This window comes from Canis lupus, chromosome 3, assembly GCF_048164855.1.
Source record: "Canis lupus baileyi chromosome 3, mCanLup2.hap1, whole genome shotgun sequence".
NCBI classification, from domain to species: Eukaryota; Metazoa; Chordata; class Mammalia; order Carnivora; family Canidae; genus Canis; species Canis lupus.
The window spans coordinates 20,896,509-20,922,941 of NC_132840.1; the positions used below are offsets into that span (position 1 = coordinate 20,896,509).

General features: G+C 47.5%; 1 protein-coding gene and 1 long non-coding RNA gene across 2 annotated transcripts in view; one reads left to right on the plus strand and one right to left on the minus strand.

Moving 5' to 3' along the window:
* Positions 1–945: 945 nt before the first annotated feature.
* On the minus strand, positions 946–3,009 carry LOC140629979 (uncharacterized). Its single transcript, XR_012027772.1, has 3 exons — positions 2,556–3,009; positions 1,974–2,036; positions 946–1,437 (listed from the first exon to the last, which is right to left on the minus strand). It is a non-coding gene; the product is annotated as an uncharacterized lncRNA (long non-coding RNA).
* Positions 3,010–19,055: 16,046 nt separating this feature from the next.
* Positions 19,056–26,433, plus strand: part of ATP2C2 (ATPase secretory pathway Ca2+ transporting 2) — a 60,311-nt gene continuing 52,933 nt past the window's right edge. Inside the window, exon 1 of the mRNA XM_072819475.1 lies at positions 19,056–19,318. Within this exon, the coding sequence (XP_072675576.1) occupies positions 19,223–19,318 (96 nt within the window). The 5' untranslated portion in view covers positions 19,056–19,222. The remainder of the gene's footprint in view (positions 19,319–26,433) is intronic.

Consider the following 26,433-nt stretch of genomic DNA (forward strand, 5'->3'; position numbering starts at 1 on the left):
GTATGTGTAAGTGCTCCCTGCTATTATTGTTACTATGATTGCTTCTAAGGAAGATCTGATGTTCCCCACTTGGGAATACAGGGCCTCACTTGGGCTTCAGGGGTGGCAGGAACCAGGGATGGGGGATTCAGTTCTGTCTTCTCTGGGTAGAGTGACCATTTTCCTCATGATGTGAGATGTGGCTTCGGCAACTCCAGACTCCATCTCGCCCACCTGCCCCCCGGCCTGCTGCCCCTCCAGCACCCTGGGGAAGGCACCCATTTCTGGGCCCATCAACCGAGGTCAAGGGAAGGCTAAAGAAAGAACTGGCAGGTCTCCCATCAGCAGTGGCAATGAGGGTAGTGGTGCACTAGGAGGGAGTCCCAGGAAAATGCACACGTCAGGGGCGGGCAGACAATCTCCCCAATGTCCACTCCTCATTTTACAAAGGAGGACAGCAGACCCCAGAATGTTTCATGACTTCCCCAAGGTCAGACACAGCCAGACAGTGATAGGTGGGCAATTGAGCCTCATGAGAAACTCCTTCTGTTCCTAACCCTTGCCCTACATTATTACATTACTCTTCATGGCAAACCTTAGCACAGTAGCCAGCTCCTTCTGAGCACTTACTACGTTGTAGGTAACTCTGGGAGCCCTCTATAGAAACAAGCAACTCACTTGAACTATCCCAAGCATGAGGAAGACACTATGAACACCCATTTTACAGATTAGGGAAACTGAGGCACACAGAAATAAAGTCATTTAGCAAGTGTCACACAGCTAGTGAATGGCAGGGTAAGGATTCCGGCTTAAGTAATCTGATTCTAGTCTTTGGGAGGTAGGGATTTTTTTTTTCTTTATCGAAGAGAATAAGCCTGTAATTTGTGTAGTTTCATGAACACACATAGGTACTGAGTTTTGAATAAAATATTTGACTTGATTATGACATTCCCCTACCTACAGTCATTCAAAGCAGAAAGATAATACACATTTATTATTGTTCTCCTAGGAAACATGAATTACAGGAAGCCTTTCTGGAAAAGATTGTAGAAAGGAAAGAACACATTCGGTCTCTCCACCCCCACGGTTAATTGTCAAAGTCAGATTACACTTTATGCTAAGGTTGTCTACCTGTTTTTCTTTTTTAAAAATGATTTTTAAACATGTTTTCTTTGAAATAATGGTACATATACAGGACATGCAAAGAGACATACAGGGAATCCATCTGGCCTGTGGTGACAGCTTGCATAAGCAGCACACCAGTGCCACCAGGAAGCTGGCACTGGAGCCTCCGCAGGGCTTCTGGGCTCTGCTCCAGTCCCATAGGGTGAAGCCAATTCGCCCAAGGCCTCTCAGCTTCGAACTGGCTGATCAGGAACCCCACCTCTCATTTTCCTTCTTCCAGAACTGCAGGAGGCCAGCTCCATTTCTCCGAATCCAGTCTGAGGTTTTTCTCTCCTGCCATATTGAAGAGGCAATAGAGGCCACCTTGGTGGCTGTCTGGGGTCCAGTCCACAGCCATGAAGGGATGGGTAGGGGTGGCCTAGTCTCTGAGAGGGCTGAGTCCCTCCTGACAGCCAACAGGGCCTCACAGCAGGGGCTAGAGGTAGGGCACCAGGGAGCTGGGAAACAGTGAGCAAGCCCAGGCACTGTTCCAGCCCTGCCTGATGGAGACAAAGAGCCTCCTACAAGACCCCTGAAAAGTGGCTAGACCCAGTGGGGGGCACCTGGCTGAGGGCAGGGCTGGCCAGGGACCTCATCCACTGAGAAGGCTCTTCCATAAGAACAAATATCATTCAATAATCCCCTTTCTCCTTAGGTTAGTCAATTTACCCATAGTCTTTCCTGGGTCCATATTCCGTCTGAGCGGCCAGGATTACCTAACTCCCCCCACCCCAAGTCTTTTTCTAGAAGAACATTCACATGGAGATCATCGGGGTTGTCTACAAAGAAGGAAACTGGGGCCCTTAGGGTGAAGGCAGTATAGGACATACCCTTTCTTAGAATCCCAGGAAAGGTGTCCTCATGGTTTCACCTGAGAAGAGGTGAGTAGGCCCCTGGATGAAAAGGTGAGAGGTACCCAGATCAAAACAGATTTCCTACGACCCCTTGTAGCCAGTTGCCTAAAATCCCACCATTATAATGTGATCTCTGCTGTTTATGACAGAGAGACATCACAAGCAGGAGGAGGAGCAGAGGGGAGAGGAAGAAGCAGACTTCCCGGCCAACCAGGGAGCTGGATGTGGGATCATGACCTGAGCCGAAGGCAGACGCTTCATGGGCTGAACCCCCCGGGCGCCCCTCTCTGCTCTGTCTTCACACGGCATTGTCCCTCTGTGTCCCAAGTTCCCCTCTCCTTTCCTATGAGGACACCTTTCAGTGGATTTGGGGCCCACTCGGAATCCACGATGACCTCGTCTCAACATCCATACTTTAAGTACATTTGCCCTATTTCCAACTAAGGCCACATACGCAGGTTCCAGAGTTCCAGGGATTAGGGGGTGCAGTGGATACCTCTGGTTGGATGGGAGGAGGGGGGCACGATTAGATCAACTCTAGGGCCCAAGTTAGCTAACCTCGATTGGGGAAGTAGAGGAAAGGCAGCTCAGGCAGAGGGGAGCAGTACGTGCAAAGGCACGGACCAGAGAAGTTCAAGGAACTGCAAGCAGTTGGGCATGGTTCTCAAAAGGGGGTCTCTGGGAGGGGGAAGACGGGGGGTATGTCGTCGGGCAGGTGCCGGCCAGCTCACAGCCAGAGCTCGAACTTGGCCACGACAGCAACGGGAAGCCACAGAAGGGTGGGCCTGGGTTATTATGTCACTTGACTGTCCCCGCATCTCTGAGAGGCCAGTAAGCTGATCCTCATTTACAGCTGAAAACACTGTGGCTCAAAGAGCTGATGCCATTTGCCCACCGCCCTCACTGAGAGTGGTTTTCCGACGCTGGGCCTGGGGGGGCGCCATGTTGGTAGGCTGAGACCCCGCCCTGGCCACAGCTGATTGGTCCAGCCTGGACCACCTGACTCAGGAGGGGCCAATCAGAATCTCCCATCCCTCTGTGCGCCTGAGTCTTCCCGACGCGGGAGGGGTGACGAGGCGCCTGGCTCAGCCGCCATAGGTTCCCCCCGTTCCCGGCTCTGCGTCCTCATGAAGCTTCTTGAGCCTCTCTTCGCGCCAGTTTCCTTCTCTGGAAGTGAGAGAAATGAAAATAGCACTTTCTTCCGTGGCTCCAGTGGGATAACGTGAAAGCCCGGTGGTGAAGCGTTTTGCCCGAGGCCTGGCACGCGGGAAACCCTGGCCAGACGGGCGCCATGAACAGAGGGGGACGGGACTCGGGCTGTGCGGAGGCCACTGCTGCCTCGCGTGTGAGGAGGAGAGGAAGACGGAGAAGGAGCCAGACAGGGAGAGAGAGACCACAGGCCCTTGACAGCGTTCCAGGACTTGAGTCCAACTGATAAGAGACTTGGCTGCCCTCCCTGTACGGAGGTCCCTGGAAAGACGCCCTGCCCTGGCCGCTCCGAGCCTGGCCTAGGCTAGCATAGATGAGTCTCTGATATTTGCCATCAAAACCAAACCCAAACAAAACAGCCAGAACAGCAAACACCTTGACTGGGACATTTTGGCAACTTGAAGCCCCCTTGGAATCCACTGAAACGGCCTTCGAACTGGACGCCAGGAAATTCCTGCCCCAGACTTGGTTACCACGTCAAGAAACCAGCCCAAGCGGTACTGAGGGGGCAGCTGCCGAGGCTCCTGGGAGGCCATCCTGCCTTGACCCGCCGAGACCTCACCTCCCAAGGAGCGGGCATGTGATCTGCTGCCCCACATTCCACGCCCACACCCACACCCACACCTCCTGCTTCAGATGGGCAGGCTTCTGGCAAGTTCCACATTCAGCCCAGGAACTTGTTTAACAGGTGCCTTAAGGTGGGAGACTCCCGACCAGGCCTAGGCTGGAGAATGTGTGAGAGGGGAGTACGTTGGGACTGTCATAATTTCCCAAGTTACATGCCAAGATGAGTGCCTCACATCCGTCACCTCCTCAGCCACCAGGTTGGAAGGATGCCATCCACGCTGATAGCAGAACAAATTGAAGCTCAGATATTGCTAGCTTCTTGCTCAAGGTTATCCAGTGACTACATGTGGGAGCCAGAGCTTTTTTTTTTTCTCTAATATGAAATCAGCAAGGTTTATCATTAACACTTTGAAATAGAAACAAGGCGTAGGAAAGTGGTATAAGGAACCTCTTTGGACTCACCAGCCAACTGCCATTCATTGTTTCATCTATACCTTAAACTTTTTTGCAAGGGCAGAGGCACTGGAGTATTTTAAAGTAAATTCTGGAAAGCCTGTACATCACCTATGAAGGTTCCAAAATGCATCTCTAACAGATGAGGAATTTTTTTTTTTTTTTTGCACATAACCATAGGCTCATTGTCACAAGACCACTGGTTGGGAAAGTTCACATTGGAACCATCATTCCATGTGTCCTGGGAGGAGGCAGACAGTCCCAGGCAAGTCCTGTTCTTCCAAGGTGGGCAAGATCACTACAGCAGCAGCATCACTAGAGAAGTCCCTAGAAATGCAGATTCTCAGGCCCATCCCAGAATGACTCAGTCAGAAACTCTGAAGCTGGGCCAAGCAATCTGTTTTAACACATCCCCCCAGGATTCTGATGGCAGCTCAAGCTCAAGAACTTCTGCTCTGGAGAAAGACGGACAGCCCATGGAGTTGATTCTGTACTTGCATTTAGTCGGTTTATTATTTTTGCTGGTTCTAACTCCTTCTCCAAAGGATGCTGAGGGGCTGGTCATAAGTGATATTGTCTTCCAGTTTGAATTGGCAACTCTGGAGACTGGTGATTAGTGGGTGAGATCTGGCTCCTCCCCTCACATCCTGGGTGACCCTGAGCCAAAGCCTCCTCATCCATAAAATGTGCACCTAACAGCATGTGTGTCCTGGGCTGGCTGTAAGAAGGACGATAGGTAAAGTACAGGAAACAGTTAGAATGATTCCCAGTGCATAGCAAGTGTTATGAAAGGACCAGCTGTTCTTACCAAACGTGGGCATCAAGGCTGGGGTAGTATGAGGAGGAGCCTGATTTTCAGAGGCAGGGTGCGGGTGGGCCTCTGGGGAGGTGTGAAGGAGGCTGGGGGGCTGCTGGGAAAAGCTAGGACCCCCCCCTGGGGCAGGGAGCCTGCAAGGCAGTGACGTGGCAAGAGATGGAGAGGGAAGAGCTCACGGTTGCCCAGGGTGATGGGCTTCCCAAAGTCCCAGAGAGGGTACCGGAGGGGCCCGCTCAGCTGTAAGAGCTGCCCCTGGGAGCCCCAGGAAGGTTCTCCGATCTTCCAGGGCCCAGCTGGGAAACAGAGAAACAATCAAGGAGCAAGGGGGAGCCTGGACTCCACGAAGGCTGGGGGCCAGGAGGCCTGTGCTGGGTTCAGAGCAAACACCGAGGACAGTCGCCATGGGTATGGTTGTCCCCGAGGCTTGGAAACAGGAGTTACGTATTGGTAATTTAAATAGGGCAGACTCTCAGACCCTTCATTTAAATGAGAAATTTAACAGAGTGCTAGAAATCTTGTTTCCCTGTCTGTGCATGTGAGAGAAGAGTCACGGGATTTAATCTCTAAGAGGAGGGAGATGCCAATCCAGTGGTACAATCAGGACAAGCTTTGAGGTAAGAAAACCGAGGTTCACAGTAAACCGAGGTTCACAGTGTGAGCTCACCAGGGATTTCATTATTAACCGTTCACCTGTTTTGCTGATCCTCTGCTCCCCTGCCCTCTGGAGGCTGCTAGTTTGTTCTTTATGCTTATGAGTTTCTTTTTGTTGTTTGCTTGTTTGGGGTTTGTTTGGATATTTTGGTTCTACATATGAGTGAAATCATATGGTATTTGTCTTTCTCTGACATAAGTCCTGGAGACCCATCCATGCTGTTGCCAATGGCAGGATGTCCTTCTTACAGCTGTGTAAGATTCCATTCTCTATGTGCACCACGTGCTCTTTATCCATTCATCTACCAATGGACACAGTTGCTCCCATATCATGACTTCAGCAGACAATGCTCTAATAAATAGAGGTGCGTGTATCTTTTCAAATTCATGTTTTAGTTTTTGGGACAACCTCCATACAGTTTTTCACAGTGGCTGCACCAGTTTGCATTTCCACCAACAGTTCGCCTTTTCTCCACAACCTCGCCAACACTTACTTCTTGTGTTTTTGATACCAGCCATCCTGACAGGTGTGGGGTGATATCTCCGTGTGGTTTTGATTTGCACTTCCCTGATGATCAGTGATGTGGAACATCTTCTCATGTGTCTGTCATCTGGGTATCTTCTTTGGAGAAATGTCTATTCAGGTCCTCTGCCTGTTTTAAAAATCAGATTGTTTTTTGGTAGCGTTACAGGAGTTCTTTATATATTTGGATACTAACCCCTCATGCAATACGCAACTATTTCCTGCCATTCAGTAGGCTGCCTTTTTGTTTTGTTGATGGTTTCTTTCACTGTGTAAAAACTTTTTAGTTTGATTTACTCCCACTTGTTTATTTTTATTTCTTTGAAAAAAATACATTTATATTTGCTATAAAAAATCTATGAACCTATCCATTGAAATCTATGTTAAAATTCATGAGTTCACAAAAATATGTTTTAAAATCTAGTGGATCTCCTTCAGAGGATGATGAGGAATCAACATGTTATCTTGAAAACTGGTAAAGGGAAGGGATCAAGCAGTGGCTCTGTCTTTCCTGTTCTAAATGAGTAACCCCAGTGGAGTCAAAGGAAAGCATCTCTTTAGGAAAGTATTACAATTGACACTTTGAAGGAAATGATGGGATTAGAAAATTAGTTTTGCCTAATGAATTAGTGAATCTAGACGTTGAGAGCCAGTGCATGCCAACATCACAAAAAGAGACAACCAAACATTAGGAGCCAGAGGTATGGTGCCTGAGCCAATCCAGCCTCCGGATCACAATCACATTGCCAGTTTGCAGGAAGTTCAGAGGACAGAGGAACGTGCAGCACTGCTCTTGGAGTGTGCAATCTGCCAAATGCAGACAGTGGGAAAACCCAACCCACATGGCCTGGGTTCCTCAGCAGGTAAATTATAAGGGGTGGGGGAGGTAGATGGAGTGGCAGGCAGAAAAATGGCCCCTAAAAATGTCCATGTCCTAATCCCCAGAACTTATGAACATATGGCCTCATATGGCAAAAGGGATTTTGCAGGTGTGTGTAAGTTAAGGATCTTGAGAGAGGGAGATAGTCCAAAGGGTCAAGGACAATCGAAAGATCCTCATAAAATGGAGGCAGGAGAGTCAAAAGGGAGGTGAAGCAGCATGCGCAAGACTCAACCAGCCATTTCTGGTTTTGAGGATGGAGGGAGGCCTCATGAGCAGAGGAATGCAGTGGCTTCTAAAAGCTGGAAGAGATAAGAAAATGTATCGTCCCCTGAGCTTCTGGAAGGAATGCTGCCCCACCAACACTGGGATTTCAGTCCAGTGGAACTATTTCAGACACCTGACCTCCACAACTGTGAGGAATCAATTAGGCCACTAAGCTTGTGATTGTCTTTTTACCATGGTGATGAGAAATGAATGCAGATGGGAAACCTGTCAGTGAAAGAAATTCAAAGGCCACAGCAGGTTAGCAAAATGCATGAGACTGAACTAGAGTGGCATGTAAGGAAGCCATGAACACATGAACATGAAAGTCAGGAGAACGGGCATGTCTGTGGGGCAAGGGGCTGCTGTTATCAGAGGAGGGCTCATGGATGAGCTCCTGGGGAGGGTGTTTGTGTCCCACGCTCTGTCCCAGCTGGCTGGTGGCTTCAAGGGGCTCACCTGATAATCATTCATTAAGCCACACCTTTGTTTCACGTGGTTTCTTAAGACTTTCATTTTATATTTAACAAGGTAACCATAATAATATTTGTGAAGATGGCTTTGTGGTGTAGCATCAGACTTCATCTGCAGCCACAGAAGATGGGTATCCTCCCTCCCCGATCTTGCTGAGGTTTCTTTTGCCTGCAGCACAGCAATGGTACAGAGAGAAAAGGAAAACAGATCTGCAGAGCTTGGACTCACATCATGCCCAGGAGTGGGGCAGAGCAGACTTGCCAACGAGTGGAACCCAGTTATGAAAATGGTCTGCGTGCAGACCTGGAAGACTCAGTGCCCACTCCCTGTGGTAGGGACAGCTGTCCTGTGCTCTCTCTGCAGGTTCCCTGGTGAGACCATGCTCCAGGTGCCCAGCATGGGGTTAGGCCTCCTTTCTTGGGTCCTTCCCTCCCCTGCTTCATTTCCTTGCTCCTTCTCCTGGGGTTTCCAGGGAGTCACCTCCCAGAAAGACCACTTGCCCTCAAACCCTTGTCCCAAGGTTTGCTTCTGGGGAAACCCACAGCAAGTCACTAAGAGAAGATCCAATGAGGTAGGAGGAGACGGGTAATCGCAAACACCCGGGTATAGACAGTGCCTGTGGCTGTTTACCTGTCAGCTTCTGCCCCAGACTGGTACCACCCCATTCCCAGCTCCCCACACAACCTCTGCTGTGTATAGCTTTTTGGTAGACAGACAGGTGCAGGTCCCATCCTCTGCCAGGAGCATCTACAAATCTATAATGGTGTGACTGGTGCCCCCTAGCCTCTGCAGCCTGCCTGAGCCTACCTGGCAGCCTTGCTGGGTTCCATCCCGGGCATACTCAGAGCCAGGTAACTCTCATGTAATCTGGTCATTCTTCATGACCACCTACAAGGTGTGTATAATTTTCTTGCTTTTAAAGATGAGAGAGGCCAAGGCTCAGAGGATAAGATACAAGGCCCAAGGCCCCAAAGAAGTAGAGAAGCCATCAGACTGGGGCCTGGGTGTTCGTGCCACGCTACAGGCTTCCTACGGGATGGTATGACGCAAGACCCTGCCCACAAACAGTGGAGGATCACCTCTGGAGGCGTTTCCTCCTGGGCCAGGCCAAGAGCATGATTGCTGTGATTATGTGTCAGCCGGGAGCCCTGACTGTTGTGCAACTGCCCTTCTCCTGAACTATGCATCTGTCACCCTCCCCCCAGTCAAACTTCTCTGCACTACCTCCTTGGGAGTCTTCCCTGAGCTCCCCGCTAGACTGTCCCGTGCCCCTTGGTGTTCCCATGGGGTCCTGCATGTGGGAACAGTGTGGCACGTGCCATGTGGTTTGCTCCTCCACCAAATCCGGAGCTTCTGGAAGGCAAGCACTCTGTGTAACCCATGTCCCTCCCAACATCTAGCATGGTGCAGGCACATAGTAGGTCCTCAGTGTGGGATTGTTGAATCAGTGACTGATCAAATGGATGAGGATGTCTGCCTTCCTAAATAGGCTGCAGGGTTCTGTGGAGGAAGCTTCTGAGCATCCTGTGTGCCATCCTTGGCTTCATGCCCAGCAGCAGGGGCCAGACGGAACACAGCTGTGAGTGGAGTCTCTGCGCGGAGGGAGGGTAGCATGATGCTTACATGGGGACACAGATTCTGTCTTTCCATCTTCTCATAGCTGTGTGGCTATGGTCAGATGACTCAACCACTCTGTGCCCTCCAGCCGACAAATATCTGAAGGTAATGAATTTTGGGAGGGGAAGCCACCAATATTGAGGGACAGAGCCCCAAACGGATCCCAAAGGGATCTGGGTGGAGGGCCACATCATCAGCTAGAGTTCCCTCTTCCATGGCATGAGGGTGCGGGAGAAGGTACGTGGTTATGAGGATTGCCTGAGGGCAGAAACCTGAGTGAGTGTGGACCCAGGACAAATGGGCGGAACTGCTGGCTGGTGTTGCTGCTACCCCACTGTGGGTGGCCTCTCTCCTCCTCGGCAGACCCTCACTATTTGTCTGATGAACAAACCGGCTTTCCTCCTGGTTAACCAGGTACCCAACGCCTGCCCCTTCTTCCTCGGGCTGGTTCTCAGAAGTCTCTGTGGCCGGGTTGGCAGGTACAAACGGGTGTTGTGGGTGTCTCCACAGCATCTGTCCCACTCCCTGGGAGCATCCTGTCTTCCAGAGGGACACGGCCTTCATCCCTGGGCCTGGCCTCCCCTCCGTGTCACCATGACCGAGGCCCTCTGGGGCCTGTGTCTCCAGCTTTCTCGTTTATCAGTTCAGCCAAATTGTGGGCACCTTTGTGTCAGGCACTACAGTAGAAGTTAGGAATAAAGCAGGGATGATCTGCGTTCCCTGCTTGCCCTCACAGAGCTGACCGTCCACCAGGGGGGCATGGGACCGAAGCAGTGAAGCCAGTGAATAGAAGCTGTGGGAGGACAAACCAGGACAGGCAATGCCGGTGACACAGGTGGGGCACCATTTCTTTTACGCTTTGAGTGTTTTATTTTGAAATGATTACAGATTCATAGGATTGTCCAGAGAAGCCTTGTGTGTACCTCTAACTTAGGATCCCTCAGCGGCTGCATCTCATGTGGTGACATCTTAGGTAGCTGGTAACTTTGGCATCACATCAGAGCCAGGAAACTGGCTGTGGGTAGGAGGTTTTAGCCATTTGATCCCATGCCTAGATTCCTGCGAGCACCACCTCCGTCAAGATACAGACCTGTTCCTCCCCCAAAGAGACTCCTTGTCCTACCCTCACAGTCACTCTGTCCTCTTCCTGCCACCACTCAGCGGCTCTCCATCTCTGTGACACCGTGCTGTCCAAAATGTTCTAGAAGCCGAATTGTATAACCTGTCATTTTTTTTTTCAGATTTGCATGTATTCGTCACCAGACTCTCTGGGTCTGTACCTGTGCTCTCCCACTCACCTCTCTCTGCCTCCCTTCTTCCTTCGCCTCTAACAACTTCAGGGCACACTTCCAAAAAGGGCCATTCTCTTGCATAACTAGAGTGCAACACCAGGAAATTCACATCATTATAATACCATTATCTACAGACCTGCTTCAAATGATTGTTCCACTAATGTCCGTTAGAGCAAGAGATAAAGACTTTCTTTTTCCTAGGCCAGGATCTGATCCAGAATCATAGTGGCATTTGATTGGTGTAAAATCAAATGTCCTTGGTGTCCCTTGATCTGGAATGTTCCATGGCCTTTCTTTTATCTTTTTCCGACATTGACATTTTTGAAGACTACAAGTCAGCGATTTCCTCAGATCCTCGTCACTCTGGGTATGATATTTCCTCATGATAGGATTCACATGAAGCATTTCAGCAGGAATACCCAGAAGCAAGGTGCACTTTCCTTGGTGCATCATACCCAGGGTCATGCTGTGTCATCTGTCCTGTCACTGGTCCTGGTAATACTGATCCCTCAGTAAAGCTGTGGTCTGGCAGCTTCTTCCACTATAATGAGGCTGTTTTCCCCTCTGTAATTCATAAGCATCTTGTGAAGACATACTGTAAGACTGTGTAAATATCGTGTTTCTCATTAAGCCTTCATCTGCTTTTGTTTAAATTTTAACAGAATTTTTATTGAAGCAAAATTTACCTACAGAAAAGTACACAAAGTGCTCAATGAACGATTACAAAGTGAACAGGCAGCAGGGCAGCGTGAGGAACACTTTAATGAGGTGCTGGGGACAAGGGGCAGGCTTCCTGGGGAGGGGCTCAAGCCAGAGCCCCAATGGAAGAAACAGGAGTCCCTGTGGGTAGCTGGAGGGAGAGCGGGTCTGGGGAGGGACCCCAAGATCCAGGAGGCAGGGTGGGGCTGGGGGGCTGCAGGCAGAAGCCAGTATGAGAAGTCTGATGTTCTTGTGAGGGCTCCCAGGGCCCTAAGGTGAAGTCTCAAGGTTTCTGGAGGTCACCCCCTAGGAAACAGAAGTAGGGGACTGGGAAGAAGAGGCAGGGAAAGCAGACAAAGGGTGTGTAATTGGTTTATGCACCTCTGTAAGCAGCTGATCCTTTGGGAGGGTCCTGGGAAACCCCAGAATAATCCTCAGGGTTCTATGCAGCCCCGGGCATGAACACCATATTTCTGGCCCAGGGTGCCAAAATCCAACCCTTTACTCAGAAGTAAGTGCCCACAGCACCTGCTCTGCTATGTTGGAGCTGGGAGGGCTTGGAGTAGGGGAGAGGCACACTCTGACATTGGTTGGTTGGTTGGTTGGTTGGTTGGTTGGTTGGTTGGTTTTTGCAGGGTCACTCAGACTGTTGCACAAAGAACTGAGTGCAGAGGAAGTCAGAATGGGGGTAGGAAAGCCACACCTTTCTGTTCCCTGGCTCGAGGGATTCTGCGCTCCTCCTGAAGTTCTCTCAGGGAATGAGCCCAAGCTAGGCTGCACCAGGCCAGATTGCACCAAACCAGGGAAAGGAAGGTTCCATCCCATTCCTGCAGCCACTTCACTGAAAAACTCCCCCTTCAGGCACAACCTCACTTGGGAACCCAGGGCCCTAGGAGTTTTCTTTTTTTTTTTTTTTTTTTTTTTTTTAAGATTTTATTTATTTATTCATGAGAGACACAGAGAGAGAGAGAGAGAGGCAGAGACACAGGCAGAAGAAGAAGCAGGCTCCACGCAGGGAGCCCGACGTGGGACTCGATCCTGGGTCTCCAGGATCAGGCCCTGGGCTGCAGGCAGCACTAAACCACTGTGCCACTGGGGCTGCCCCCCTAGGAGTTTTCACAGGGAGTCCCTGGGGACTTTGAATGCTTTTTTTTTTTTAATATCAAAAATCCCTTAAAAATTGTTCATTTAACTTCTGATTAGGTTTCCCAGTTTACATATAAACTCATCCATTTTCATTCAGTAAATACATATATAGGGTGTCCTTTTATTTTTTTATATTTTTTATTTTTTAAAGATTTTATTTATTTATGAGAGACACAGAGACAGAGAGGCAGAAGCACAAGCAGAGGGAGAAGCAGGCTCCCCACAAGGGGCCTGATGTGGGACTTGATCCCGGACCCTGGGATCACACCTCGAGCTGGAGGCAGGGATGCTCAACAGCTGAGCCACCCAGGGATCCCACAGGGTGTCCTTTTAAAATACATCTCTATTGAGATGAAATTCATGTAACATCAGATTCACCATTTTGGCCATTTTAATGTGTGAAAATCAGTGGGTTGTAGTATAGTCACAAAGTCTGGTGACCATCCCTTCTACTTTATTCCAGAATATTATCATCACCCTCCATCACCATGGGGAGCAGAAGGTGGTGAGCAGAGATATGTAAGGCCTTGGGCGATTTTGACTTGGACTGAAACTCTGACTCTGGCTGACAGATCTGGGTGCTTTTGAATTTTTGTTTTAAAGATTTATTTTAGAGAAAGGGATCAGGGGGAGGGCAGAAGGAGAGGGAGAGAGAATCTCAAGCAGACTCCCCATTAAGCACAGAGCCAGACACCTGACTCATTCCCACAACCTCCAAATCATGACTTGAGCTGAAATCAAGAGTCCACAGCTTAACTGACTAAGCCACCCAGGTGCTCTGCTTTTTATTTTTTAAATGAGAGTAGGTTTTGAAAGAGTCAAATTTCCAACTATAAGACAGTCTGAAAAAGCAAAACTATAGAGATGGTGAATAGATGGTGAAAGGATCAGTAGTTGACAGGGGTTTGGGGTAAGGGAAAGTAGAGCACAGGAGAGTATTTAGGGCAGTGAAACCATCTGTATGATATGATGGTGGACTCATGACATTCCATGTTTGTCAAGACCCACAGAACATACACCACCAAGAGGGAAGCCTAGTGTAAGTTATGGACTTGACGCACAGGAATCTTCTCTTTCAGCCATACCACACATATGGAACCTTCTAGAAGTTCCCTGCCCAAGATCATTCCTTCCTCTTCAGGAAATCTTTTGGTAAATAGCTTTATTCATGTGTTAGGTCCGAACAATTGCAGGTGAGGAAAGTGATAGGGACAAGAGTTCCCATGCCTGTCCCAGCCAATAAGGAGGTGTCACCCCATGAATGAGTGGCAACATCTGCCATGGGTGTGTAGGAGGAGGCGCTGTGGCATTTGTGCTACTTATTTACCTCCTGGGATTAAACAAGTCCCAGGGCACATTCATTTAGCACCTGGTGTCCTGTTCCATGGGGCTGTGCCTGCTCTCTCCTGCTGGAATGAAGTCCCTTGGAAGCCCATAAATGCCCGCAGCTGTAGGATGTGCTCAGCCAGTGTTCTCCCTCATTATGGCCAAAGACTATGGAAAAAGTAACAAGGAGAGTATGACATGAACAGTGCCCAGAAATGGGCTGTGTGGTGTGTGTATGTATGTGTGTGTGACCACAGTTTCGGTGCAAACTTGTTTCACATAAGCAAGTCTGATTGTGGTAACACAGTGGAGCACATTTTCACCCCAGGCCTTGGCTCTTTGCCTTCTCTCTGCATAGAATACTGTCCCCCATATTCACTTCTCACCATATTCAGGCCTCTGATCAAGCATCATCTCTCCTGACTGCTCTGGCAACGAGAGCCCCACTCACTCTCCAGCCCTACCCTGACTACAACAAATGACCAAGCCTCCCATCTCTGTCCCCAGCTCCATGTGGCCTCCCTGTATCTGTGTCCTTCCTCTTCTCTCTCTCTCTCTCTTTTTAAAAGATTTTTTAAAAATTATTTTTAAGTAATCTCTATACCTAAAGGGGGGCTCAATCTCATGACCCTGAGATCAAGAGGTATACTGTCTACCAACTGAGCCACCCAGGCACCCCCTCCTCCTCTGTCTCTTATAAGGAAGGACAGTCATTGGACTTACAGCACACCCAATAATCTTGAGATCTTTAACTTAATGATGTCTTCAAAGATTGTTTTTCCATATAAGGCTACATGCATAGTTTCTGTGGGTTAGGATGTGACATATGCTTTGGGGTAGCCATTACTCAACCCAGTATATTCGTTACCTTACACTACATTACACATGGATTTATTTGCAGCCTATCATATCTACTAGGAAAGAAAATACAAAAGTGCGGGAATAGTCTTGTGTTCAGGGGTCCAGTGTCACATAACAGATGCTTAAAACTATCTGCTAAATGAATGAAAGTAACTTTCCCTCCCTAATTCCAGTTTCTTCATCTAAAAACTGATTATATCATTGTCTGTGTGCATGGCCATTAAAAACACAAAAAGAATTGAGGGTTTACATAAAGAGCCATAACTTCAAACTAATTCTTTTTTTTTTTTTAAGATTTTATTTATTTATTCATGAGAGACACAGAGAGAGAGGCAGAGACACAGGCAGAGGGAGAAGCAGGCTCCATGCAGGGAGCCCGACGTGGGACTCAATCCCAGGTCTCCAGGATCACACCCTGGGCTGCAGGCGGCGCTAAACCACTGCGCCACTGGGGCTGCCCCTTCAAACTAATTCTTAAAATTAAATGCACACACATGTGCCATACAACACCCTTTGTATAGCATACCCTTTTGAAAAAAGATGGCTTCAAAATGCCAACCTTATAATTTGTGAGTGAGGTTTATTACCAAATAAGTGTCAGGTACCTTGGGATTACATCACATCTTTCTAGTAGGATGTATTGTTGGGAGATAATTTATGGAAATGAAATGACACTACTTTCATATAGTCAATGAGAGTTGAAGAGTGTGACCTCATTGTTCAAGGTGCCCAGAGCAGATATTTCAGGAAAGGCTGGATGCTTTTGGCTGAGTCCCGCCCTTGACTCTCAATACCAGCCAAAGCATGGGCATCACTGTCAGAGCTACAAACTCAGTAAGTCCCCAGCAAACCATCTTGCCTGACTTGATTGAGTGGACTCCAGAATTTGGCCAGCTGAAGGCAAAAGAAAACTCTTGAAGGAAACAATCTTGAAGTCAGTGGTGATGATCATGGAATCCAAACAAAGTGACAGAGCTAAGAAAGGATGTTTAAAAACAAATATAAACAGCAGGTGTGATTCTGGGGGAAAGTGGAGAACATAAAACAACAACAAAAAGACTAAAAAAAAATAACGTTTATATAACCAGATTAAATTGCTAAGATTATGGGACAAAAGCAAAGATTAGAAAGAGAAAAGTGAAAATGAAAGAACTCCTTTACATTGTAAAAAGAGAGAGAGAAATGGTATAAATAGGTCTCTATTTCTGATATGCTTTCAGATTCCTGATAGAATTTTCAGTAGGTTGTTTATTCTGAAATCAAAGTAGAAGATGACAGCAAATAGCAGAGAATTTGCCTCAGAAGGCATGGAATTAAAACATGAATGAAGATGATGGAAGTCAGTCTAATGGTAACAACTATAACAGTGTAGACATAATACAATTCCCCATTATAAAGCAAATAATCTCAGATTAAGAATAAATTTCAATGAGGTACAGTTTATGAGAGAGACACATGCCAACTAAATATTTGAGGGGCATTTGCCGTGTTGCAAGACCATTATCTACCGTGGCAGACACTGAGCAGACACACAATGATGAAGATGTAATAGTTCCCTGCTTTCACAAAGTTTAGATTCTAGAGAGAAATGAAACAAGACAACTAAAAATAAGATAGCAAGTTTATATCATGCAGACTTAAACCACAGAGAAGAAACAGTGGTAACTAACTCCAAAGTGGGATTTAAGGGATATGTTTTAATGAGATACAAGAGGCATTAAACAATTACAAGTAAACATGAACAGGTAAAAAATATGCACTAACAGGGAAGCATAATACAAAAAGCAGAAATTGAGACATACAAGGAAACAAATGGGCAGGAAAGCAATTACACTGGGAGATTTTAAACTCTTCATTATTTTTTTATGTCAGATCAAGTAGTCAAAAGTAAGAACAGGAACAACATCACTAAACAGAGTGAATAGATACGGAACTGATTTGAAAAGAAGAGTGCAGCTTACCAATACCCTTAGAAAGAATACACCAACTTTACTAGTGCCACTGAAATATTTACAAAAATTGCATACAAACAAGACACAGAGTTTCAACATATTAAAAGAATCAGCAGATATGTATGCAGGCTGATCACAATGAAACAAAAACAAAAATTAAACAAACTTAAGCCTAAAGGTACCCATTCAGTTGCTTCCAGTCACATAACTTTTAGCTTTCTCTGTGGTCCACTCCATTTTTGTTTTTCATGGCAACAGGTCCAGGTCTTCCACAACATCCTCCACCCAGAGTTTCCTTCCTGAATGTTCTGGGTGTTCTTAAACCTGATCCACAAATTCTTGACATCTCTGAGCTGGAGCAGAGGCCACTGTGATGGAATCCAAGAGGTTGGGCTTAAAGGAAAAGGCACCTACCTGGCCAACACATCACTCCCTGCTCACAGAGGCTGCACCACCTGGAGAAACCACACCTGATTGACACCCTTCGGAGAACGTGAAGTTCTATGCCAACAAGGCATTCTTCCTCCCTGGATCCAATACTATTTCAAAATCTCAGAATCCCAGTTGGAAAGGACCTGAGACATAAGTGAGCTGAGTTCCCATGTGTCTTTTATACTGGTAATAAAATTTCCTGAGGACTTACTATGACAAGGACTAGATAGTACTTTTAGGCCCTCCACCTATGCAAACATTAGCTCATATCTGTACAACAGGACTATGTGGTCTGTTCCCTGTATCTCCCCTTTGCTCCCACAGACCCTCTCTCCACCTCTTGCCTTATCCTTCAAGTTCTCAGCTCAAGAGTCTGCATCTGTGGCTTCCATTCTGTTTCCCTCCACTGAAGTTTTCAGCTCTATACAGCTACCTTTTCTGGGTAACTGCTCCCTCCTCTTGCCTTCCAAGCCCTGAATGGTAGCAGTTTCTCACTGTTGCTAATCTTGGGCAGCTGCACAATCCCTTCATGTTTCTCAACACCCTGCCCACACCTTTGTGAATAGTATGGTTATCCAACTCTCCCCGAGTCACTCAGTTTGAAGGTGCCACCTATTTCCTCCTGGGACCCTGACCCAGAGGTAGGTAGTGCCATACCCATTTTGTGGATGAGTAAACTGAGATGGAGAGTGGTGAAGAAAGTTGCCCAAGGCCATGCATTTGGAAGCAACAAGCCTGAGATTCAAATCTAGAGCAACTGGTGCCAGAAATTTGCATTTTCTATTATTCCTAGGCTTTTGTTGAAACTGGTAGAGCCAGACAGCTTGATGCTAGTAGCTTGTTTTATTTCAGTCAAGGGACAAGAGGCAGGAGAAAACAAGAAGGGTCACCAGAACTGCCTGTCAGACTGAAGGGAGCTGAGGTAGACACGCTGTGGGGAGCAGTTGAGGTGGGTGCCATATATTTGTTCAAAGAAGGCACCACAATTTAATGGACAAACATTCATGTCCCCTCCTACAGTTCTTATAGTTAAGAAGCCCCCCTCTATAGATAAGGAGACCTTGGCACAGATGAGAGGCACAGCCTTCCCCAAAGCCACCTCCCTACTAAGTGGTGGGTTTTGTTATGGGTTCCAGTGCCCACGGGAAGCAAAGCCCCTTACAGTTTCAAGACATCCACTTGGAGGCACATCCACGCATCTACTCTGGCTGAGTTGGCTGAGTCCAGCAACTTCCCTATGATAATAATACCACCAACATACCCTCCACTTCACCATGAAGGAAGTGCTATCACGTTGTACATTTTACAGATCTGTAGATCAAGGTTCAGAAAATGTAAGGCACCTGCCCGAGGCCCCATGCTTAGCTAGTGCAGGAGCCCATTCTGTAAATGAGAATAATGGGCTCAGAGATCATCCAACACCACACAGAACCCAAAGGCAGTGGAGACCTCAAGCTCTCTCCTCCCCCTCCTGGGATGCACTCCCAGGGCCCTCCCTAGAGGTGAGATCTTAGCCTTCTCCTTCAATTACAGACAGGGGACCGCAGCCCAGAGGGGCCCCGAGCCGCACAGCATTAGTGACTCAGCTCCCATCCGCGATGCTTGCAGGGCCTAGGATTGACCGCACTCCGCTCCCCCGGAGAACCACCCGGCGCTCATTACAGTCCAGCTCCCCGGCCAGCCCCAGACCCAAAAACCCAGGGTAAGGCGAGGTCCGGGAATTTGCATTTTCAATAAGCATTTGCTCGCCCACCTCCACCCCACCCCTCGCTCCAGGTGATTCTCAGGCTCTGGCAAGATTGGGAAACCGCCGGAGCTCAGCGCGCTGCAAGCTCCCGGGGCGTGGCCAGGTGCGCCGGGTGCAGCGGGGCGCGCCGCTCCGCCCCGGGGGCGGGGCCCCACCTGCGGCGGGCAGGTAGGCGGCTACCTGGTAACCCAGGCCTGGCCCAGGAGGTTTGGGCGCGCGCAGCCAGTCCCGGCCACGCCAGGGACCGAGGGACGCGGGCGGGGGCGGCCGCGGGCGGACGGGAGGCTGGGCGAGGGGGCTCCCCGCCTGGGCATCATGGAAAGACGCTTCTCTCAGTTCCTGCAGAAACTCACCTTCTCGGGCGCCGGTCACCTGTACGAGCCACTGGAGAGGAGCGAGTTGGAAATCTTGGTGAGTCTGGGCGACCGGGCGCGGGCCGGGTCACCTGACCCTCCGCCCCACCGCACCCCACCCTCCCCCAGGACCCCATCCGCGTGCTGCGCCCAGCAACTCGCTCACCTGCTCCTGGCTCTAGAAAGAAGCCATCTTCGGAGCGAGCCAGCTCGCGTTCCTGCCCAGAGCCGGGCTCACGCCGTTTAACCCTCTTAGGACAGCCCATTTTGTGGATTTGATACTGAGGCAGAAAGAGGTTACTAGTGTCCCTTAAGAGGCACCCCGCTAGGAACTTGACCTAGGTTTCTCTGACTTCAGAAAGTTTACATTCCTAGGTCTCCACACTCAGGCTCCTATATGGATTTTTTTTCAAGTTACTTGAATTGGAAAAAAAAAATTAAAGTGATGTAAAAAAACAAAGTAAAATACTCTTGGCAAAAATGTTTTAACAATAATAGTAGTAATAATGGTAGAAATCTGGTAAAGAGTAGCCAGGCCTCCCAGCTTTGCTTCCTGCACCTCCAGCGCAGTTTTGAAAAGCACTCCGATTTGTAGGTTGACTTTGCAGCCTCCAGGGGACCCTCTAGGATAAATCAACCGGATTATCAGGCTGGGGAGTGGGAGGGTTGGGGAGAGGAGTTTGCAGGCTGATGAACTGACAAAGTTGTTCAAAAAAGCCCTTCCACCTGGTGAAGCCAGGGTCAGTGGATGACCCGGCAACTCTCCATAGCTTTGTAAGAGTGTAAGCTTTGCATCTTGCATGATAGGAGAGCAGGGAGTGCTGAATTCCTGCAAAAGCATCTCAGGGTTGTTGCATTTTTTTTTTTCTTTTCACCTTAATCAGTCATTCAAAAATATAATTCCTGAAATAGTGCCTTGGGCATGCTCAGGAGAATACAACCTTGCCGTGGCCGTCTGACTGGGAAAGTGAAACCTCACGGTTAAATTTACTTTTTTTTTTTTTTAAGATTTTATTTATTTATTCATGAGACACAGAATGAGGCAGAGACATAGGCAGAGGGAGAAGCAAGCTCCATGCAGGGAGCTTGACGTGGGACTCGATCCGGGGTCTCCAGGATCACGCTCTGAGCCAAAGGCGGGCACCAAACTGCTGAACCACCCAAGCACCCCTAAATTTACTTTTTAATGGAAAAGATCAGATGGAAAAAACTGATCTTTTTAAATTAAATAATTTTCCTCCCAAAGAATGACAACAGTCAAAATGTTTTGGTGGTATGATTCTTAAATATTTGTGCATTTAAAAAAATAGTACTTTATACATGAATTAGCACGAGAATTCCTGGCACCAGGGTGGTAGATCACAGGGGTGTGAACTACGGGTTCTCACATAATCTCTGTTTCTGAAGTGACGTGTGGCTCAAACATGGATTGGATGTAGAGTTTGATGATTTTGGTGAGATCAATTTGTCTACCCAAAAGTCCTGCACTGAAGTCTGCTCAAGGAGTTTAAAGTCAGTTTGCCAACACTATTGCCTTTTCTATGTTACTTGTTCTATTCTTTTCTTTTTTTTAAAGATTTTTAATTTATTTATTCATGAGAGACACAGAGAGAGAGGCAGAGACACAGGCAGAGGGAGAAGCAGGCTCCCTGCAGAGAGCCCTATGCAGGACTCAATCCTAGGACCCTGGGATCACAACCTGAGCCGGAAGGCAGACACTCAACCACTGAGCTACCCAGGTGCCCTGCTATCTTTTGTTTTTTGCATGAAGCTAGGTATTTTTCAAACGTGCCAGGTGTCTAGGTATGCCAGGTATGAGGGTGATGTTGAGATGCTGGGGTGAGTTTGACCTGTGCACCAAAGTGGACTTCATTCCCCCAAATCTTTTCCGGGTGGTCCGCAAGGGTATGACAGGTCTTCAACCTGCCTGTAGGTATGTCAGGGGTTCACCCACCTGGTCGTGGACTTGGATGTTCTTGGCAGCACCCTGAAGGGTGGGTGATAGGTGATGTGGCAGTGGGGAGGGGAGGGGAGACTGGCGACCCAGGTAGCTGGCCCCAAAGTCTGGGTGAAAAACAAAATGTCTGATTTCCAAAGGTGCTTGGTGCAAATCCAGGAGATGGCACTAAAGGAGCTGCGGGTATGATGGGGTGGGGAGATGACCTGTTTCCTGCCAGCTCAGCTCAGAGCCTGAACGTTCTTTGCTCTCACACTTTCCCCAATTGGAACCCTTTTTTTGCCAAGAAAAATTGAAAAAAGAAGCAACGTGTGCTCACAGTGATCATTTTTACAGTAGTTGTGAACTCCCTTTTATGAACACTTGTATACAGCATTCTGGGCAGCCTCTGAACCCCGCAGCCACTTTGCCCAGCCACCTTACTTATCCTACTAAGTATTACTGAGAACTTGCTGTGTCTTCTTTCAGGTCTCCCTGTGCCGAGGTTAATTTTATTATTATAATCATATGATAAATGATGACATCAAGCTTCACAGGTGGGCCAGGTACTAAAGATACAGCTGTGTACAAAACGAAGTTCGTGAGGGAGGCCCACAGATGACAGAGAGACCAAGAGATGTTTAATCGAAGGTCTGGCTGTCTAGGGTATTATGGGAAACAAGAAAGCAGGGACATGTGGTCATGGCAGAGGCCAGGGAGGACCCAGTTAGTGGCATTAGAGCGTGGTTCCCATGGCTTTGAAGATGCCCCGTTCTTGCTGTGTATTTCCAATGTAACAACAAGGAAGAGCTTTAGGAGACCCTGTTAATTCAACTACTAGGGAAAAAAAAGAAAACACCTTCTCTGTGTTAACCTGAATGGTGGGTAAGGAGACTGTTGGACTGGAAATTCCTGCTTCCTGATGACTCGGTCAGTGCCAACTCCAGGGAAGTTATCTGTGACCCTCAGAGCTCCCATCTCTTAATCAAGTCTGGCATGGCTCCACCCTCTGCTGCCTTCCTGGTTGGTGAACTGATTCATCCTCCTGGAGCTCTCCAGGGTGAAGACAGCATTCCAACAGACTCATGTAGTGGTCACCCCATTCATTCAGCCCAGATTTACAGTGCCTCTACTGTGTGTCAGGCCAGTGCTGCATGCCAGGGATGGGGGCTCAGAAGATCTCCCTGCTCTCCTGGTGGGCAGCGATGGGTACCAAACTTTAGAGCACAGCTGACTCTTTAATGGCAGGTGTGCAGCAGCTGGGAGGGGGAGGAGTGTTTAAGATTCCTGAGAATGATAAAGATCAGGAGTGTGCTGGGAGAGACAGAAGTCATAGCGGTTCTGGGCAGAGGGAGTGAGGGGTAGGAGTTGGTGTGAAAGGGATGAAGTTGCAGAGGTGAACCACGAAAAGCCTTTGGGCTGCCAAGAAGAATTTGGGCTTTATCCCTAGAGTAGCAGGGATCTATCAGGGGGTTTAAATCAGGATATGACAGTCATTCCCTTATTCACAGATGTGCCAAACATTAAGAATGCAATAAACAAAACAGACATGATCTGATTTGCATTTTGAAGAGATCACACCTGGATTGCAGGAATACAGTGTATAGGAGAGACTTCTTACACACATCATTAGTGTTTCTTAAAATATAGCAAGATAGGACTACTTCTTGAAGTGATGTATTCTTAAGTTATTTATATCAAAAGGTGACTTAAGTATAAGCATAAAACTTGAAATAAATGTAGATCTGTGTGTGTAACACAAATCAGAAAAGTCAAACTAAGTTTATAATAAAATCATAAAGTACAAATGTAGCAATTGAATTTTGACATGGCTAGTGATTTTTTTTTTTTTAGCTTAGCCACTGATGTTGAATGATTGTGCTGGTTGTCTATTGCTGTGTAACAAATGACTCCAAAATGCAGTGGCTGAAAAGAACAAATGATCATCTCGTGGTTTCTGTTGGTAAGAAATCTGGGTGCAGCTCAGCCGGGTGCTCCTGGATCTGATCTCTTATGAGGTGGTCATCCAGCTGTTGGCTGGGGTTGTGATCTCATCTGAAAGCTCACTGTGTGGAAGGGGGAAGGATTCACTTCCCGGATTATTTGCAGGCCTTGCACCCTTACTGTATGGGCCTGTCTACAGAGCTGCTTCATGGCTTAGCAGCTGGCTTTCCCAAGAGTGAATGGTCCAAGAGAGATTAGGAAAGCATCCATAAAAGCCAAGAAGCCATAGGCCTTTTATAACCCAACCTTGGAAGTGACATCTTATCACTTCTGCCATGTTCTATTCATTATAAGTGAGTCTAGGGGCACCTGGCTGGCTCAGTCAGTAGAACGTGCAACTCTTTACCTCAGCATCATGAATTTGAGCCCCCACATTGGGTGTAGAGATGATTTAATAAAATAAAATAAAATAAAATAAAATAAAATAAAATAAAATAAAATAAAGTAACTCTAGGTCTAGCCCATGCTTGAGGTGGGGCAGAGGTGGATTTGAATTACACAAGGGTGTGAATACCAAGAAGCAAGGCTGGTTTGGGGGCAGAGACTGCCCACCACAATGGCGGAAAGGAATAGCTTCTTACATGAGCCCAGTCACCTAGAAAGCAGAACCACACCTGGTGCTTAATCTGCTTGATAGTTATCTTTTTCTTACTGTTTTCATTTACTCTTGAATTCTAGTCTTCATGTAGACTCCTTTAGAATTCTGATTTTGATAAAGCACATGCTGAGAATGTCTAATTATGTGTATGTGTACAAAATGGTATTTAAATATGTCACGAGTCTGTTTGCAACTTTAGGATAACTAGCCTTACTTAAGCACAAGGGGCAGCAAACAACCTGTGAATGTCAGTTTTCAGGGCTGTCACTGGATAACTGTAGAATTGCTCACGCACTGGAATATAAGGTGAGTGTCAGGCGTTGTGGGGAAAAATATTCTTCACTTGGTATTGATTACCATACTATGGCAAGTAGCTGTGTTCACAGACTGGATTCAGGTCAGGCCCCGCTTACAATGTGATTACACTACTCAGTGGTTTGATACTTTCTAGTTGACTAGTCAGTACCATGTATTGTGTGATGGTTCTATCTCCTGCCAGTTCTTCCACTCTGAGCCACTGAGGAGCTTTCATCCCTGCAGGCTGTCATGTGTTTGTTGTCACAGAGGCACATGTGGGCACTAGTGTCATGTCATAGTGCTTTGTTATCAAGTGGCCCCAAAGGGTCTGTATTAATTAGGATAATCATTGAGACACATAGAGTTCAGAAGCTCTTAGAGAACTGTAGGCTCTTGAGAATATGTCCAAAGATGCCAAAAACCCTGCCCCAAATCCTAATGTCATGAGCTTTGTTATTAAGGGCAGTTGATCCTGACTCCCCAGACCCCCTCAGGGGAAGGAATTAGAAGGTTCGGAGATGGCTGTCCTCTCCCTCTGCCTTCATGTCATCCTCTTCTGTGTGTATGTGTCTAAATGCCCTCCTCTTACTAAGATACCAGTCATATTGGATTAAGGCCCATCTTAATCATTTCATTTTTACTTAATCACCTCTTTGAAGGGCTTACCTCCAGACACAGTCATATTCTGAGGTACTAGGGGTTAGGATTCAACATATGAATTTTGGAGAGGTACAATTTGGCCTATAACACTATGTTCCTTATAGAAACTTGAAGGGTATTGGTAGGTAGGGACTGTGGGCCATAATGGGAAAATACATAATCTTCTGTTGAGGTTATAGACACTCTTGAAGCCGTGTTACAAACTTTACCCTCTGCCCTAAGTCTCTGGGTAGCATATGGACAGACTGTGTTCTTCTAGCTCCATCATCTTCCCACTGATCTTCCCATTGGTAGGGAACAGAGCCCAGCAAAGCATGTGTTTGCCCAGCCTGTAACTCAAGTACACAGTTGGGAAGAAGTGCTCAGGATTCATGATTTCAGAGTCCCTGGGGGAAAGGAAGACTTAAAACCTCTAGAAGAAAGCCAGGCACTCCATATAATCATTCTTTATGTTTCAAACCATTAAAACCAAACCACCATGTTAATTAGATCTGGTTATTTCACAGCTCACCCCAGGATTATACCATATACTCCTCAGGCACTTCTTATCTTCGCCTCTCCAGCAAGACTGAACATGGGGTTCCTTGTGGAAAGGGGGGAAAGAATATCGACCCAGGAGACCAGTCCCAACCAGGAGATCTTGGTTAGGGCTTAGACTGGGACCAGAAGCTGAGACTTCCAGCCTGGGGTCTGTTATTTATGGAAATGAGAAGTTAAGCATATTTACTTAATCTCTCCACTTTCAAATGCCCTTGCCTGAAAGTGGAGACATTCGTTGTGAGAATCAATGATATAGTGTTGGATTCCCTTTCTCATCTAGGTGCCTCATCAGTGCCTTTCACTAGCTTTCTATGAAGCTGATTAGATTAGGTAATGCTCAGCACACTTCTTTGCTCATGAATATGCCTTTCTTTGGTGAATGTGGTCATTTAAAAAGGATAAATGAGAATTGTTTAAAACATTTTTGCATATGCCTAGTCCAAAAAGTGATCATTTTTTTAAAAGATTTTTAATTTATTCATGAAAGACACAGAGAGAGAGAGGCCAGAGACATAAGCAGAGGTCCCCTCACAGGGACCCTGATATGTGACTTGGTCCCAGGACTCCAGGATCACAACCTGAGCCAAAGCCAGATGCTCAACTGCTGAGCAACTCAGGTGCCCCCCAAAAGTGGTAATTTTTATTAAAACTCTTCATACGATGCTTTGTTTCAAAAGCGACAGTAATTTTGATGAAGAATCGTCACTGTTGGAACACCTGGGTGGCTCAGCAGTTAGTGTCTGCTTTTGGCTCAGGGCGTGATCCTGGGTCCAGCATCGGGCTCCCTGCATGGAGCCTGCTTCTCCCTCTGCCTGTGTCTCTGCCTCTCTCTCTATGTCTCTCATGAATAAATAAATAAAATATTTTAAAAAGAAAAAAAGAATCATCACTATCTTGCTGTCTGACTTGGGCCGAGCATGTGGCCCTGTGCCCAGAGAAGAGCTCAGTGGTGGAGGCTGGACCAGCTACACCATGTAAGAGGCCCAGTGCAAATGGAAAATGGGGAAGGGGTGGGGGGAATAACCAAAAATTTCAAGAAGATGACAGCAGAGCCTGACATGAAGCACGCACCCTTCTGAGCATGCCCGTGGGGCTGGAGTCAATAAACATGCTAACAAGTTCTTACTGCTCGGTCTCC